Source organism: Acanthisitta chloris, unplaced genomic scaffold, assembly GCF_000695815.1.
Source record: "Acanthisitta chloris isolate BGI_N310 unplaced genomic scaffold, ASM69581v1 scaffold2092, whole genome shotgun sequence".
In the NCBI taxonomy this organism is placed as follows: Eukaryota; Metazoa; Chordata; class Aves; order Passeriformes; family Acanthisittidae; genus Acanthisitta; species Acanthisitta chloris.
Genome location: NW_008658588.1, coordinates 13,893 through 28,326, shown reverse-complemented (window position 1 = coordinate 28,326; position 14,434 = coordinate 13,893). Strand labels below are relative to the sequence as shown.

Below are 14,434 nucleotides of genomic sequence, written 5' to 3'. Positions count from 1 at the left end.
TAATAGCTTCATCACAGAGTAGTGTAATGATGTTTTCACATTTCCGTCCTTTATGGGAGCGTTAGTGCATGAGCTACACTTTTGGAGGAGTTTGAGGCATGCAGGGGGCCTTAATTCCTGTGTTCTTTCTATCCTTGGAAATACACAAATGCTTGTATGCACGTCTGTGTGAAAACAAGCACAGATAAATACGCTGCAGTTAACTGTCAGCATTTCCATTCTTATTTCTAGAATTGTGTATTTTTTTAATTGCTTCATTTGATATTTTTTTAGATTAAGCAAAATGGATTTACATAAGTAATAATAATAAAGAAGAAGATATTCATAGCTTTGCATGGTTGTAAGTAGAGGCATAGGTGTTCCCTAAAAGAGAAGTCTATGCTAAATCCATATTGCAAAGAACAAAAAGGACATAACTATGAATTTATATTTTATGCTACTTTTTTCCCAGGAGTCATTCGTCACGTTGGAGATGCATTGAAAGATCATGCTTCAAAATCTCGGGGGAAGATCTGCACCATTGGTATAGCTCCCTGGGGGATTGTGGAAAATCAAGAGGATCTGATCGGCAAAGATGTAAGCCCTATATGGACGTAGATCACCTCTGATATATATAAATCTCCCAGTTACTTTTCCTTTCTTCTCCATCCCTCACTTAATGATTCCTCATAGAATTTTTGTCTGCAGCAGAAAATCAATATATACACAGGTTTTCCATTATGGTTGATAGAAGTTTTGACATGGCAGCAATAAAAGTTCCTTTACTGTACCTTCTTTAAAAATAAATGACCAAGAAATTTCATTAAATGCTATTCTTGAAATTATATTCAATATTCATCCTTAGAACACTATGAACCCTGAAAAGTGCCTAAGAAAACACTGATTGCAAAGCTTGAAGTGTGATTTATTTTTAAACAGTACTGTGATGCCTTTGTTAAATTCAGAATTGCAGACTGTCCTTGTTATATGTTCCCTCCTATACATTTTTATTGATGAGCCTTATAAGCATGTTGTACATAAATCAGACCTCAAATAATCACTTACCTTCTGAAGGACAGGGTCAGGATTTCTCGTACTCTTTCACATTATTCTTCTCTTTTAAACCTATACTGTCACTCAGAAAGATTAATCCTCTGATTTTAAGTACATGACTAGTTTACTTACACTGGTTGTCTTTCTGGCCATTTTTTTTTCTCACCTCTGGTTCATTCCCAGCCGATCCGCATGAGAACCAGTGGCTAATTTTGAGTGGAGGAGATGACCTTTTAATTCTGCATAATTAACTTTTTCTTGTCTGCATTTGTCCAACCCATTCTTCGCTGTATGTTCATTAGCAAGGTGGAGAGGGGAAAAAGACTGAATTATCAGTTAAATCAAAGGAATTACAATGAGTATGAAGAAAATCATCCAACTGGAGTTCGTTGCAATTCACTGTAAAAGTATAGCATTAGGAAGAATTGTACTATCACACAAGCAAGCAGGAGGGGACTTTGCAGCAGTAATTCTGAGTCACTAATGAACTGTTAGGAGATGTTGTGCAGCAGATGACTAGAAGAAATAGCTAATTGCAGAGAAGAGGTGTGTCTTCTTATAGAAGTGTAATGTACACATCAGTTTCAAATAAACAGTCTTTGGTGTCAGTGCATGAAATTCTGGAAACATTGCAAGAGCAAAGAAGTCGAGAAAGGACATCAAATTGGTAATGAATATTGGAACATTGTTATTCCTCCATTACTTATTTCCACCTGTTGGTAAGCTATCTACCTCTGTTCTCAGGTAGTCACCACCTGTTAAAGGGGATCTAGACCCTTCTTTTACAGAAAAAGCTAAAAAAAGACATTGATTTCCCAGGTGTTCCAGCCAACGGGAACAGCCCCCCTTCCGATTTAGCAGGAAACCAAGAAGTTGTATGGTAATTTTATATATATAAAAACAAAACAAAAATTTAAAATAAAGACAACTTTCTGGTTAAGTAAAAAAATACCTTTACTTACTCTGATCATCAGACAGAAAGTGACAAAAGCTTAATATAAAGTTAAGAAAACTGATTTGGGTAAAGTTTTCCATTAATGGCGACACATTTGTATCAGTAGGGTTACAACTACAGGGTCATCACCAAGGACAAAAGTAGTTAAAAATGTAGTTAAAAATTTTGTCTGTCTTTGACAGACAAAATTCAGGCTGTTCTTCTGAACACCCTGGCCCCTAATAGTTTCATAAAATTATTGATCAATGGCATGATGTAATGCTGAAGCACTTCTGGTTTTATCCATCTCTAATACACATGTAATGATACTACTTAGTTCTTACTGATAGAGAATTACATCTTCCATTTTATTGCCTCATCTGGCTGCTTTATGAAGATATTAGTCCACTGAAATACCTGTAAGCTTTTCACACTCTGATAAACCACAAATCCCTTATAACTATGTTGAACGGAATATGACACTGCTTGAGGCAGGCCATTCATGTCACTAAATCTCCTTTGCAACATTCTTTGCAAAAATTAATTTTCTGTTCTTGCTGTTTTCCCTTCCTTTCCCCCCAGCTTTCCTCAGCTACTAATGCCTCAAAGGGCTTTCCTTCTTATCCAATGTGTGCAGTTTCTTTAGAAACATTTGGTGAGAAAGCTGTTTTGGAAGCTTTTTGAAAATCAAAGTGTACTAAATTGACTGGCTCATTAGAGGTGAATGCTGTGAAATGAACCGAGAAAGTGAAATGTAAATAGTACCCTAAGCATGTAAAATGAATCATCATTAAGCAAGAAACAAAGGCCACAGAGGATTATGCGAGGGGAAAAAAGTAACCAATAGTAAAAGACTTGTCGAACTCTGACATCAATGCGTATTCATGCCTATATGCACTATGTCTACTTAAATTATGATCAGAACAGAAGAGTTATCAAAACAGACCTTTCCACCATCAGAGAGACACTAGAAACTGTCATAATCATGGGATTTGGAGAGACAGAGAAGGAGCGGGGGAAGCTATTGCCACTGGCGCACACGCCACAGTCCATGTTGCCTCCATGTGCTTCTTGGCAAGTTAGGCGTGCCCAGAAGAGGTGCACCTCTGATAATTCTTTGGCCCTTGCCAGGCCTGTGTGGCTCTTGAGGTCATATTATATTTACCAATCCATCCAAATTAGTCAGCCTTTGGGAATCCCAAGGGCTTTCTTCAGAGCCATAAAGACAACTGACCAAGTTAAAGAAAATATTACTCTTGCTTGCTATTTGTCATAGATCAATGACTAAGTGACATGTTTTACTCCAGTACTGTAAAAGCAGGGACACTAAGGATAACAAGAAAGGCTTTTACAGGTATGCTGCATGTAAAAGGAAGGCTAGAGATAATGTGGGCTCTTTCCGGAAGGAAAGAGGAGAACTGGCTACCCTGGATATGGAAAAGGCTGAGGTTCTTAATGACTTCTTTTCCTCAGTCTTCAATTCCAAGTGCACTAGTCACTCTGAGCAGACCAAAAATGGTAAAAGTGGAGACTGGAAGGATGAAACTCCTAAACCCACTGTAGAAGAGGATCAGGTTCAAGACCACCTAAGGAATGTGAATGTGCATAAGTCCATGGATACTGATGAGATTCATCCGTGGATCCTGAGGGAACTGGCTGATGAAGTTGCTAAGACACTATTTACAATTTTCCAGAAATCCTGGCAGTCAGATGAAATGCTTGACAACTGGAAAAAGGGAAACCTCACCCCCATTTTCAAAAAAGGGAAAGCAGAAAACCAGGGATCTATAGAAACCTCTGTGCCTGGCAAGATCGCGGAGCATATTCTCCTGGAAGCTATGCTTAGGCACATGAAAGGCAAAGAAGTGATTGGTAATAACCAACATATGTTTCCAGGGCAAGTCATGCCTGACAAATTTGGTGACCTTCTATGATGAGGCCACAGAATTTGTAGATAGAGGGAGAGCAGTCATCTGCCTGGACTTATGCAAGGTGTTTGACACTGTCCCGCACAACATCCTTGTCTCTAAATTGGAGTGACATGGATTTGATGGGTGAACCACTCAGTGGATAAAGAACTGGCTGAATGGTCTCACATAGAGAGTTGTGGTCAGCGACTTATTGTCAACATAGAGGCCAGTTAGGAGTGGTGTCCCTCAGGGGTTGGTGCTGGGGCCGATACTGTTCAAGAGCTTTGTCAGCGACATGGACAGTGGGTTGAGTGCACCCTCAGCAAATTCGCTGACAACACTTTGCTTGTGTGTGTGGCATTTGCTTTCCCTATTAAACTATCTTTTCCTCAACCCATGAGTTTTTCTAGCTTTTACCCTTCTGATTCTCTCCCCCATCCTGCCTGTGAGGGTGTGATTGAGTGTCTGCATGGGGCTTGGCTGGTGGCTAAGATTAAACCACGACAAAGTAATTGAAACCAGCAGTGAGGAGGATTTGGGCGTGCCAGTGGATGAGAAGCTCACCATGTTTCTGGGCTGCTTCATGTGTGTGCAAGCAGCTCAGAGAGCCAGTCGAAACGTGGACTGCATCCAAAGGAGTGTGGGCAGCAGGTCAAAAGAGGTGATTCTTCCCCTTTACTCTGCTCTCATGAAACCCCACCTGGAATACTGCATGCAGTTCTGGTGTCCTCAACGTAAGAAGGGCATGGAACTGTTGGAGCAACTCCAGAGGAGGGCCATGAAGTTGATAAGAGTTCTGAAGCATCTTGTCTATGAAGACAGTCTGGGGAAGTTGAGGTTGTTCAGCCTGGTGAAGACTGTGTGGAGACCTCATGACAACTTTTCAATATCTGAAGGGGCTACAAGGAGCTGGAGAGGGATTCTTTGTTAGGAACTGCAATGATAGGACAAGGGGTAATGGGTTCAAATTGAAGGAGGGGAAGTTTAGGTTAGATATTCGAAAAAAGTTTTTTACTGCAAGGATAGTGAGACAATGGAACAGGTTGAGCAGGTACGTGGTGGCTGCCATGACCCTGGCAGTATTCAACACCAGGCTGGATGAGGCCTTGAGCAACCTGATCTAGTGAGGAGGTGTCCCTGCCCATAGCAGGGAGGGTTGGGACTAGATGTTCTGTAAGGTCCATTCCAACCCTTAAATTCTATGATTCTGTGATACAGTATAGCAGAAAATAGTACACCTCTTAACACTCTGAGATTCCAATTTAAAAACAAAGCACAGAAGGGAGTTAGTTGCCTTATTTCCTCATATTTTCTGGTAGAATTGAGAAAGTAAAGTGGCTTGCTTGGTCTTGTAGAAAATTGTGATTATAAACAAGTTTCTTCCTACATACAGAGCCATTCTTCCTTTTAAGAATACACTTTGTAAGTCTTTGTAGCATGCACATTCTTTACTTTCAGGGTCTGTTCAGTCCTTTTATGGGTTTAATTCCTAGTTACTTCAGCAGCAGCAGCCTGGATTACAAAGATAACACTGATTTTAGTACTTTTCTTTCTCAATCAAATAATTCTAATAGGTTTTGTTTTTAGTCCAAAGTAACTCGTCTTTAAGACTTCACTCAAAATAAGCTTTTATTGTGCAACTCAGTGAATAGGACATTTCCAGCATAGTGTGATATGATATTGATTGCTCACAATGCTGTAGTGTATAACCTGCTAGTTTCAACAGAATGCATGTTTTTGATAATTAAAGTTTTGTGGGGAAAAATAAACCCACAATTTTTTTAAATGAAACTAAAATTGAGCTTCTGTGATGCTATGCTGAAGCACAGCAAAGCCCATGAAGGCCACTCTTCCATGCTTGCTATAAAAATCCTTGCATACATGGATCTAGGAGATTGACATAAGGAGTAGTTCCTAAATCTTCTCAAAATTTCTCACATTTGATTTTTCTCCCTGAGAGTACTGTTACTGTCAGGTATTACAGTGTGTTTCTCTCCCCATATTGCTTCATTGATTATTCATTTTTGTTACACTGGGGACAGGTGAGGCCAATGTCCAGTTGAAAAACAAGTCAAGGAAATAAAAGCAAACAGGGGTTGCAGAAAACGTAACCAATGAGGAAAGCTGAAAGGTTATAGATCAGAAACTGCTTGCTACATACAACAGCTAACTAACAGAGAAAGGCTTATTTTAATTGACACATTATGTCCTGACCACTCCCTTCCCCTTGTCCCATCAGTAAATGCTTCACTGCAAAAGACTTCACACCACCTGTACCAAATCCCCTTCCTTTTCAGAATAGAACCCACAAGACTACCAAAGTCTGTTGAAACCAGAAAAAATGCGCTTTCGAGAATTGTCATAGAACTAGTGTCTCCTTACCATTCATCTGTATGAAAAAAAATAAATTGTATAGCTGTCAAGGTTGATATGAGCTTGACACTTTAAACCACAATCTTTAGAACACAATCTGGTGAGTCTAGTCAGAAAGTCATGTGTTCGTATTGCCTGCTCTGTATGTGCGTGCCAGACAACATGTACATCAGACAGTCAAGAAGGGCTACACGTTTCCTTTTCAGTCTTTCACAGTAATCTGAACAGCAATATTAGCTTATAGCATGAGTCTAGTTCCTTCTGTCTCTCACACTTCTTCATTTTTACCATCAGAAATATTATCTTTTGCTTTAATTATTTTCTGCAAGTTTCAGAATAATGATAAAAGGTACAAATCTCAGGCAGCTAATTAGTATGTGTATATTACTTGATTGTTATTGGATTTGTTGTTTACAATTTTGACTTGTTTTGGTAGATATTTTGCAACTATCCTCAAAGAAATATGATTTTCTTTGAGAATAAATTGAATTGCTGGGGGTGAAATAATACAAATTACTATAAATGCATAGTTCATAAGTTTATTTCACTATAACTTTTTTCCAGTGTCAGAGTATCAGAGCCTCATTGCAGACTGGGTTGGGAAATAACTGCTCTAAGGAAAGGAGTAAGGAGGAGAGATTCAGCTCTCTCATTGCAAACCACAAGGTGGGACGTGTGCCTGGGGTAAAGATGAGGACTGGCATATTTGTAGCATATACGGAGAATTTGGACCATGGTGATTCCAGGATCCTCTAAATTCAACTAGAGACTACTCTATGCCTTGTTATGCTCCAGAGCAATGGGGCTGCAGAGAAGACTTGATTTGAACAACAGCTGCTACTGTTTGAAAAGCAAAGCATGCATCTTTTTCTTTTGTCGCCACTACTCTGAGCACACTGCTTGTCTTAAATTCTTTGCTTTCACCTAGACTGCACAGATTCATGCACTGGTTCACATGGCACTTGCATGCTCATTGTTATGGTGAGTTACCCTGAGAGATTTTCAAGTGCTCTTCCTATATGGAGTGTCATGTGCCCACAGGGAATCTAAGCAGAATAACAGTACTTTTGATTCAAGTTTGCTGCCACTTCAGGGTGCAAAGGCAACTGCTGGGGTTAACCCAGCTCCTCACCTATTGACAGAATACATTCAGCCCATGCAGCATACCACTTCACAGCGTAGCTGCTATTGCATTCGTTAAACTGTATTTGGAGGGGCTGTCTTGAGAATAAATACTACTTTTCAGATCTGGACAGGAAGATGCCAGGGGACATTATTCTCTATTCTCAATGCAAAGTTGGATGGGACCTTCCCAAAGCCATTTTGGATGGGGCTTTGAGCAATCTGGTCTAGTGGAAGGTGTCCTTGCCCATGGCAGGGGGTTTTGGAGCTAGATGATTTTTAAGGTCATTTCCAACCCAAACCGTTATATGACTCTGTGTATGCAGAAAGAGGATTAGAAGGCATGCAAGTTTTCCAGCCATTTAACTTTCCTGTAAAATACAAGGGATTGAAAAGAACAAAGGAATGAGAACTGCAAGAGTCAGAAATCAAAAATCTGTGATTGTTGTGGAAAAGCAAGTGATCTCAAGGAAATAGCATCAATGTCTAGGATTTTCTTGCCTTCCCGAAGATTTTGCTTATCCTTTAATCAGGAATAGTCTGACAGTGTGATTTGAGAAATTTATTCTTAAAGAATTCAGCTGTTGAATTATACATGCTGTGAACTGTTCAACTGAAAATAGTTGTAGTCTCATTTTCACACATATAAAATGTAATAGTAAGATTCACCTTGTTGCTAAGCACGGAGCAAAAACACATCCTTCTAATCTGCCCTGCAGCAGCATTACTGAGTCAACGGGTGAAGCTTTTGGTGCTGCAACTCATTAGAACTGCAGATCAAGCTGTCAGAGTCAAAAAGCTTTGAGCCGTGGCTCTCAGGAGTAAACCACAGGCTGTCAGTAGAACTGCCTGCACAGTGGATTGTTACCATACAATGAATGCACAACTCAAGGTATTCCTTGGCTATCAGATCTTGCTGGTCTGTGCCATCCACATATTGAGGGATGGGTCAGGTATCAGTTTAAAAAATCTATAGCTGTTTTAGTTTGACTTTTTTTAATTCTTGGGGATGTGAGAAATAACCATCCTTTTCTTTCTGACTGTGGCATGGGATCCATGGTTTCTGTATTTGTAGAAGTTAGCTACAGCAGCATATTTATATTTGTTACACTATATGCACCTGTAGTATAAATTCTTATGAATGAGGACCAAAAGAAACAGTATAAAAGAAATCTGGGCCAAAGCTGTCACCTGTTCTTACAACCTTGCTGTTGGCCAGCTGCACTCTTGGACTTCTCAGACCTGTTTCCTCCCTTTTGCAGGATGAGCATCTTACAGAGAACCCTCTGCATTACAGTTTATAACAGCGGAAGGAGTCTGTGGGTTTTCCCTTGCCAGCTAAGAGCTGACTAAAGTGTGACAGACATTCATAAGTGAAAATAATATATAGAGAGAGATCTCTGGCCAAATAATTACTAAGATATTTTATTTGTAAAGAATTATGTCTCAATTAGAGATCTCTTTATAATAACAAAAAGACAGAAAAGCTTAAGAGGAAGTCAGTAAGTTACTGTATTTCTGTCTGCAAGGATTTATGTCAAATTTTAAATTTACACTTTTGTGCGTTCAAAAGCACAGGACTTTGAAGAAAAACAATGCCAGATCTGTGAAGAAAAGTCCTTGCAGATGAAGGATAGCCCAACTGAGTTTTCTGTCAAGTCACTTCAGTATTTCTTCAGCTAGGATTTCATTTTACAAATTTTCAGGAGTCTTGTCTTTCCAAAAAGACAAGACATACATAAGCAATAAGGGAACAGTATTGCTAAAAAATCTTTGAAAGATCAACCAGGGTCCCTTGACACAACACCAAATATTTTGCCATGTTAGTACAGTCTTACATCACTGCAGGCTTACCAAAATAGATTACCCTTTAATGTGTCTCAGTGGTATTATTTAGTCTGTCTGGTACCTATGAGTGAAATAACTCTGCAATAGTTTATGCTGTCTGCAGCAGAGTTTGGCCTGATGAAATTAAGTCATAGGAAGTGCAGCAAAGTCTCCATTGAATGAAAATTTTCTAAAGATGCTGTGAGCCTTTGTAGTAATGCTAAGAGCGGGCCAATAGTTTTTTCCAAGGAAATTGAAAATATGGTATACCATGTGTACACCTCTCCAAGAATGGAACTCACCTGTATTTCTGTGTCTGTTGTGGACCTCCTGTGCTGGTGTCTCTGAATGAGACAGAACTGGAGGCATGGTGCTGGGTGAGGTCTGTGAAGGAAGAATCAAATATTTGAGTCAGAGGAAGTGAGGATTTACAGCAAAACTATTGAAAGTCAGGAGCAAACAGGGTGCACAGTGTGTGTGTAGTTATACAGACCTTTGGAGCACTGATCATTAGCTGGATTTTAAACTGAAACAGTGGACATCAATGCTGTTGAAACAGCTTGTCATGGAAAACTCTTTGTGCAGTGTCTGAATCTAAAAGGACAGTGTTGTGGTCATTTTCTACCTTACACATAGAAGACAGCAATACTCAAGTGCAATACTTCAACTAATTTTGACTTTTCCTTTTGCTTCATCTTGTCAGCTGGTATCTTGTCACTGCATTAGTTCTAAGGGTCTTGTGCTGGTTTGGGCTGAAGTAGAGTTAACTTTCTTCACAGTGGCTAGCATGGGGCTATGTTTGAGTTATGTGCTGAACACAGGGTTGATAGTGCAGAGATGTTTTTGTTATTGCTGAGCAGAGCTCACACAGAGTCAAGGCCTTTACTGCGTTCCGTGCCGCCACACTGGCGAGGAAGTTGGGGGTGCATGGGAGACTGGGAGGAGACACAGCTGGGACAGGTGACGCAAACTGACCAAAGGGATATTCCATATCAAATGACATCATGCTCAGTATATAAGGTGGGAGGAAGAAGGAGGAAGGGGGACGTCTGGAGTGATGGCATCTGTCTTCCCAAGGAACCGTTACGTGTGATGGGCCCTGCTCTCCTGGAGATGGCTGAACAGCTCCTGTCTGTGGAAGCAGTGAATTAATTTCCTGTTTTGCTTTGCTTGTGTGTGCAGCTTTTGCTTTCTCTATTAAACTGTCTTTATCTCAACCCATGGGCTTTTCTTGCTTTTACCCTTCTTCTCCCCCATCCCCCATCCCATGGGTGGGGGAGTGTGCAAGTGACTGTGTGGTTCTTGGTTGCCGGCTGGGGTTAAACCACGACAGTCTTTTTGATTTAGTACTTTTTTTTCCCTCTGTCTCTAAAATGCAGGTGGTTCGACCATACCAGACAATGTCCAATCCCATGAGCAAGTTGACAGTGCTCAACAGTATGCATTCTCATTTTATTTTGGCTGACAATGGCACTACGGGTAAATATGGAGCAGAGGTGAAGCTTCGCAGACACCTGGAAAAGCACATTTCACTTCAGAAGATAAATACAAGTGAGTAACACTTTGCTTGTATTGCTTTTTAATTGAATTTACAATAAAATTATATAAGAACCACTGGGTATAAAGAACCTATAAGTTCTGCATATTTTGGAGAGTAGTTCTACTAAAATAGTGAGCCTGAGCTAATAAAAGCAAATAGTAATGAACAAAGATAATAAAATTTTACTTTACAGTACTGTGGGTAATGGTACAGCACAAATAACTGAACTTGTTTCTGGGAAGTTTCAAACAATATTTGTCAAGGTTCTTCAGATTCAATTTATGCCTTTGATAAGCCTGTCTCCTTAGAGGTGTGTACAGTTAGGTTCCCCTTCATTTTGTAACAAATATGGTGGAATTAGTACAGTTAAAGCAAAGGGTGACAAAAAGTAAGGGAGAGGTTTTTTTAGGTAAATACTTTGCAGGTTAGAAGAGGCATGACTGAGGTAGATTGGGGTATATAAAATACCACTTGGTTGCAAGAAAAATGACTGGACAAGTCAAGTAGTCACAGAACCATTTATATTTAGTGGCAGAGAGAGAGTATTACATGGAAATGCTACTATACCTTTCACTATGCTTATTAGTTTTTCCTAGGCACCTGTCATGAGCCAAAGCCCGAGGCAGAATATGAGGTTTGTGGTCCTTTCATGTCACCTTTTACAATCCTGATGATACCACATCATGATTAGACCGAAGCCTCAGTATTTCTCTCAAAGTTACATTTTTTCTTTTATAATCATGTACCACTTTCCTATATGAAATAGAAAGTAAACAGTCACCTAAATAAGCACTGCTGATTGGATAAAACAAAATACATCTCAATACTAGTATTATTTCTGTAGTGTACACATGCTTACTTTAGATGGGGAGTTAATTTCTATTCCACTTTTAGTCTCACAAACAAAACTCAGTATTGTAACTGCATACAATTTCTTTAGGATTGAAAACATTTAGTTTTTCAAAAGTGATTATATGCACAGCACTTGAAACTGGAATTATACTAGGAAAAATATTTAGAGTCTCAGACATCAGATGATAAGGAATAGAGAAAGGCCCAATGGGGTGAACATGAACTAGTACATTCTTTGTGCTTGATAAAGCCTTCTGTATGTACAATCTTTTCTTAAGTTAAATGATGTACTACTTAAAGCCTTGGACACCGCTGCATGTACTACATGTACTATAGGCTTCTTGTTTTTATGATATCAGAGTTATATTGCTTTTTCTCAGAGAGCAGTGTCTAGATATCCACATATGTGTGTGTATTCCAAGCAACATGTGCATGCCCATGCCTTTCCTTAGCAGATGGAGAAAATATTATTTAGTCCTAGCTTGACCAGCAACAGAAATTCATACTTGAACATGGAATATATGATGTCATCAAACTGTAGAGTATTGTGACATAAATAACAATTATTTTGAGGATATTTATATTAAAAATGTGGGCTTTTGTAGCTTACAGCACAACATTATGTTGGGAAAACCTAAATGTTAAAAAACTAATCTTTTTAGAGAAATTTAACTTAACCCAGATTTGGTCCAGAGGTTTGTCTTTTGCAAAGTGACTGATGGATGAACCTCCAAATGTTGGTGGTTCAAATCATACACTTGCCTGACCTCTTAAAGCGCCTACAAAAAATAAAGGATTTCTCTTCTCTGGTTTTTGTCTGCAGCGCACACACACACACACACACACACACACACACAGACCCACATACACAGAAGAGTATGCACCTTTGTTTTCTCTTCACGTTTCTCTGTGACAGAGTCTCTCTATCAACACAAAGACACTCGGCTCTCACTGGACTATCTCAAAATAGAATGTGAGACAATTGTTCAAAAGGAAGGCTGCCAATAATATTTGTACAGTGACAAATTGATCCAATGACATCCAGAATTTTTCTGCCACATTTTGTTTTCCTTTACTTTTAAAGGTGACTGAGTCCTGCCCACGCTCTAGTTAGGTGAAAGGTGCACATGTGGAATAGAGAAAGACCACCTGCCTTGTTGGGTCAGCAAAACAGATGGCCACTTTCTGATGCCTTTCTTTACCCTCATTTCTAGCAAAGCAATGTAGATTTTCCACACGCACATGTCAGAACTTAGCTGCAAAGGCATCTTTATACAAACAGGAGTGTATGCGGCCATGCATGTGTGTCTTTACTTACCATTTCCCAGTCATAAGCATGTAGAGAGTGGGGGAAAACACTGACAGCATCACAATATTGTTTGCTGAAGAGTCAGGAAAAGGTGCAGTTTTTAATTAATCATCAAACAGAAGAGTCTGCTCTACAAAACAGAACATATTTAGGAACTAGTAAACAATCGGTAACTTCTCACTTCACAACCTGTCCACGGATAATAGTGCCAAAAGTAGATTTTATTCTTACTTTTAAGCCCACCTGACTATTGCATACTGGGCTTGTCATTTCTTCTGATTTACTTTCCTTTGCTTTAACTGTATATTTCTCCAGTGCAGTGATAGCTGTCCTGGATGCTTGAGATCACACAATATTCACATCAGCATTCACAAAGGGAAAGTTGAAACTTGTTCTCATATATTAAAGACGCAGAAAAAGGTACACCCTTTAAATAGATTAGGACAGTGCAGTCTTTTATAAAATTTAAGACTAAATCAGGTTGTTAAATATGTCTATATATCTGCCATGATATTGTAGGCCTAGCATTTAATTGCTCTTTCTCTAAAATTCTTGTGCGTCCCTGTTCTGCCAGTTGATGAGGGTGACAGACATCACACAGACACCAATAGGCTTATTTTACTATTAGTGTTTAAAATAATAGAAAAATGAATAATGTATTTACATATACAGTTAGTTTACTAAGCTCTGATTCAAGCAGCAGAAACAACAAATAGAATAAGCAAGGTAATGCACCTAACCGTTACTACATACAGGAAAGAGTAGTGATTAAGAAAGATACGTCACCAATTGCCCTCATACTTTATCATCATCCAGATCCATAGTCGCTGGAGCGACTGGTTGCAATGAGGATTTGGAGAGCCTTTCCTGGCAACTGGGAAGTCAGTCCTACACAGTGCATCCACTCGTAGGTGAGGAGTCCAAAGTCAGTGCAAGAGGGTCCCACTTTTACGGGTCAAATCTGGAAGCTAAAAATGACCTGGCAGTATTTTTGTGGTTTCATGTGGAGAACACCTAGTGGTAGTCCCTTCCAACCAACCAAGCCTGGGGCTTGGCCAGAACCCAGGACATGGGTGATGGAGTTTCCTAAGATATCTTGCAAATGCTGGCATGGCCTTGGAAATACTTTGCAGACAGATATATAGCCTATGCACAGGTTATCTGCATCTGTGTTACTGTGTAACTATTTCAGCAGTTTAGTTAACCAACACAAAAGAGCATTGATCACAAGAAGCACAGGATTCATCTGTAAGTCAGCTCTGGCTTGGGCCTATTGTCCAAGCCCTAGCATTTCAGTCCATTAAGCTCATCTCATCTACAGTATTACTTGATTTAAGTCATTCTAAAGTGTTATGTTTCAGTGCTCAGTTAAAACATTTCTAGACACTAACAAACCATTTTTCTTAAGTGTGCTGGAATGGCCTGGCCATTTGCTCAGAGGAACAGTATTGCCACTTGTGCCTGACTTTTCTGGGTAATGCAATAGGTACATCAGTTGTGCCTTGAACCAGAAATATAAGAGAAATCTGTCTACA

The 14,434-nt window shown here is 39.5% G+C and overlaps 1 protein-coding gene across 1 annotated transcript in view; it reads left to right on the top strand.

Annotated features, from left to right (window-relative positions):
- The window catches only part of LOC103812129 (transient receptor potential cation channel subfamily M member 3-like), a gene marked incomplete at both ends in the record, with an annotated part of 30,627 nt that overhangs the window by 2,895 nt on the left and 13,298 nt on the right, over positions 1 to 14,434 (top strand). Inside the window, 2 exon segments of the mRNA XM_009085139.1 lie at positions 452 to 576; positions 10,578 to 10,749. Of these exon segments, the coding sequence (XP_009083387.1) occupies positions 452 to 576; positions 10,578 to 10,749 (297 nt within the window).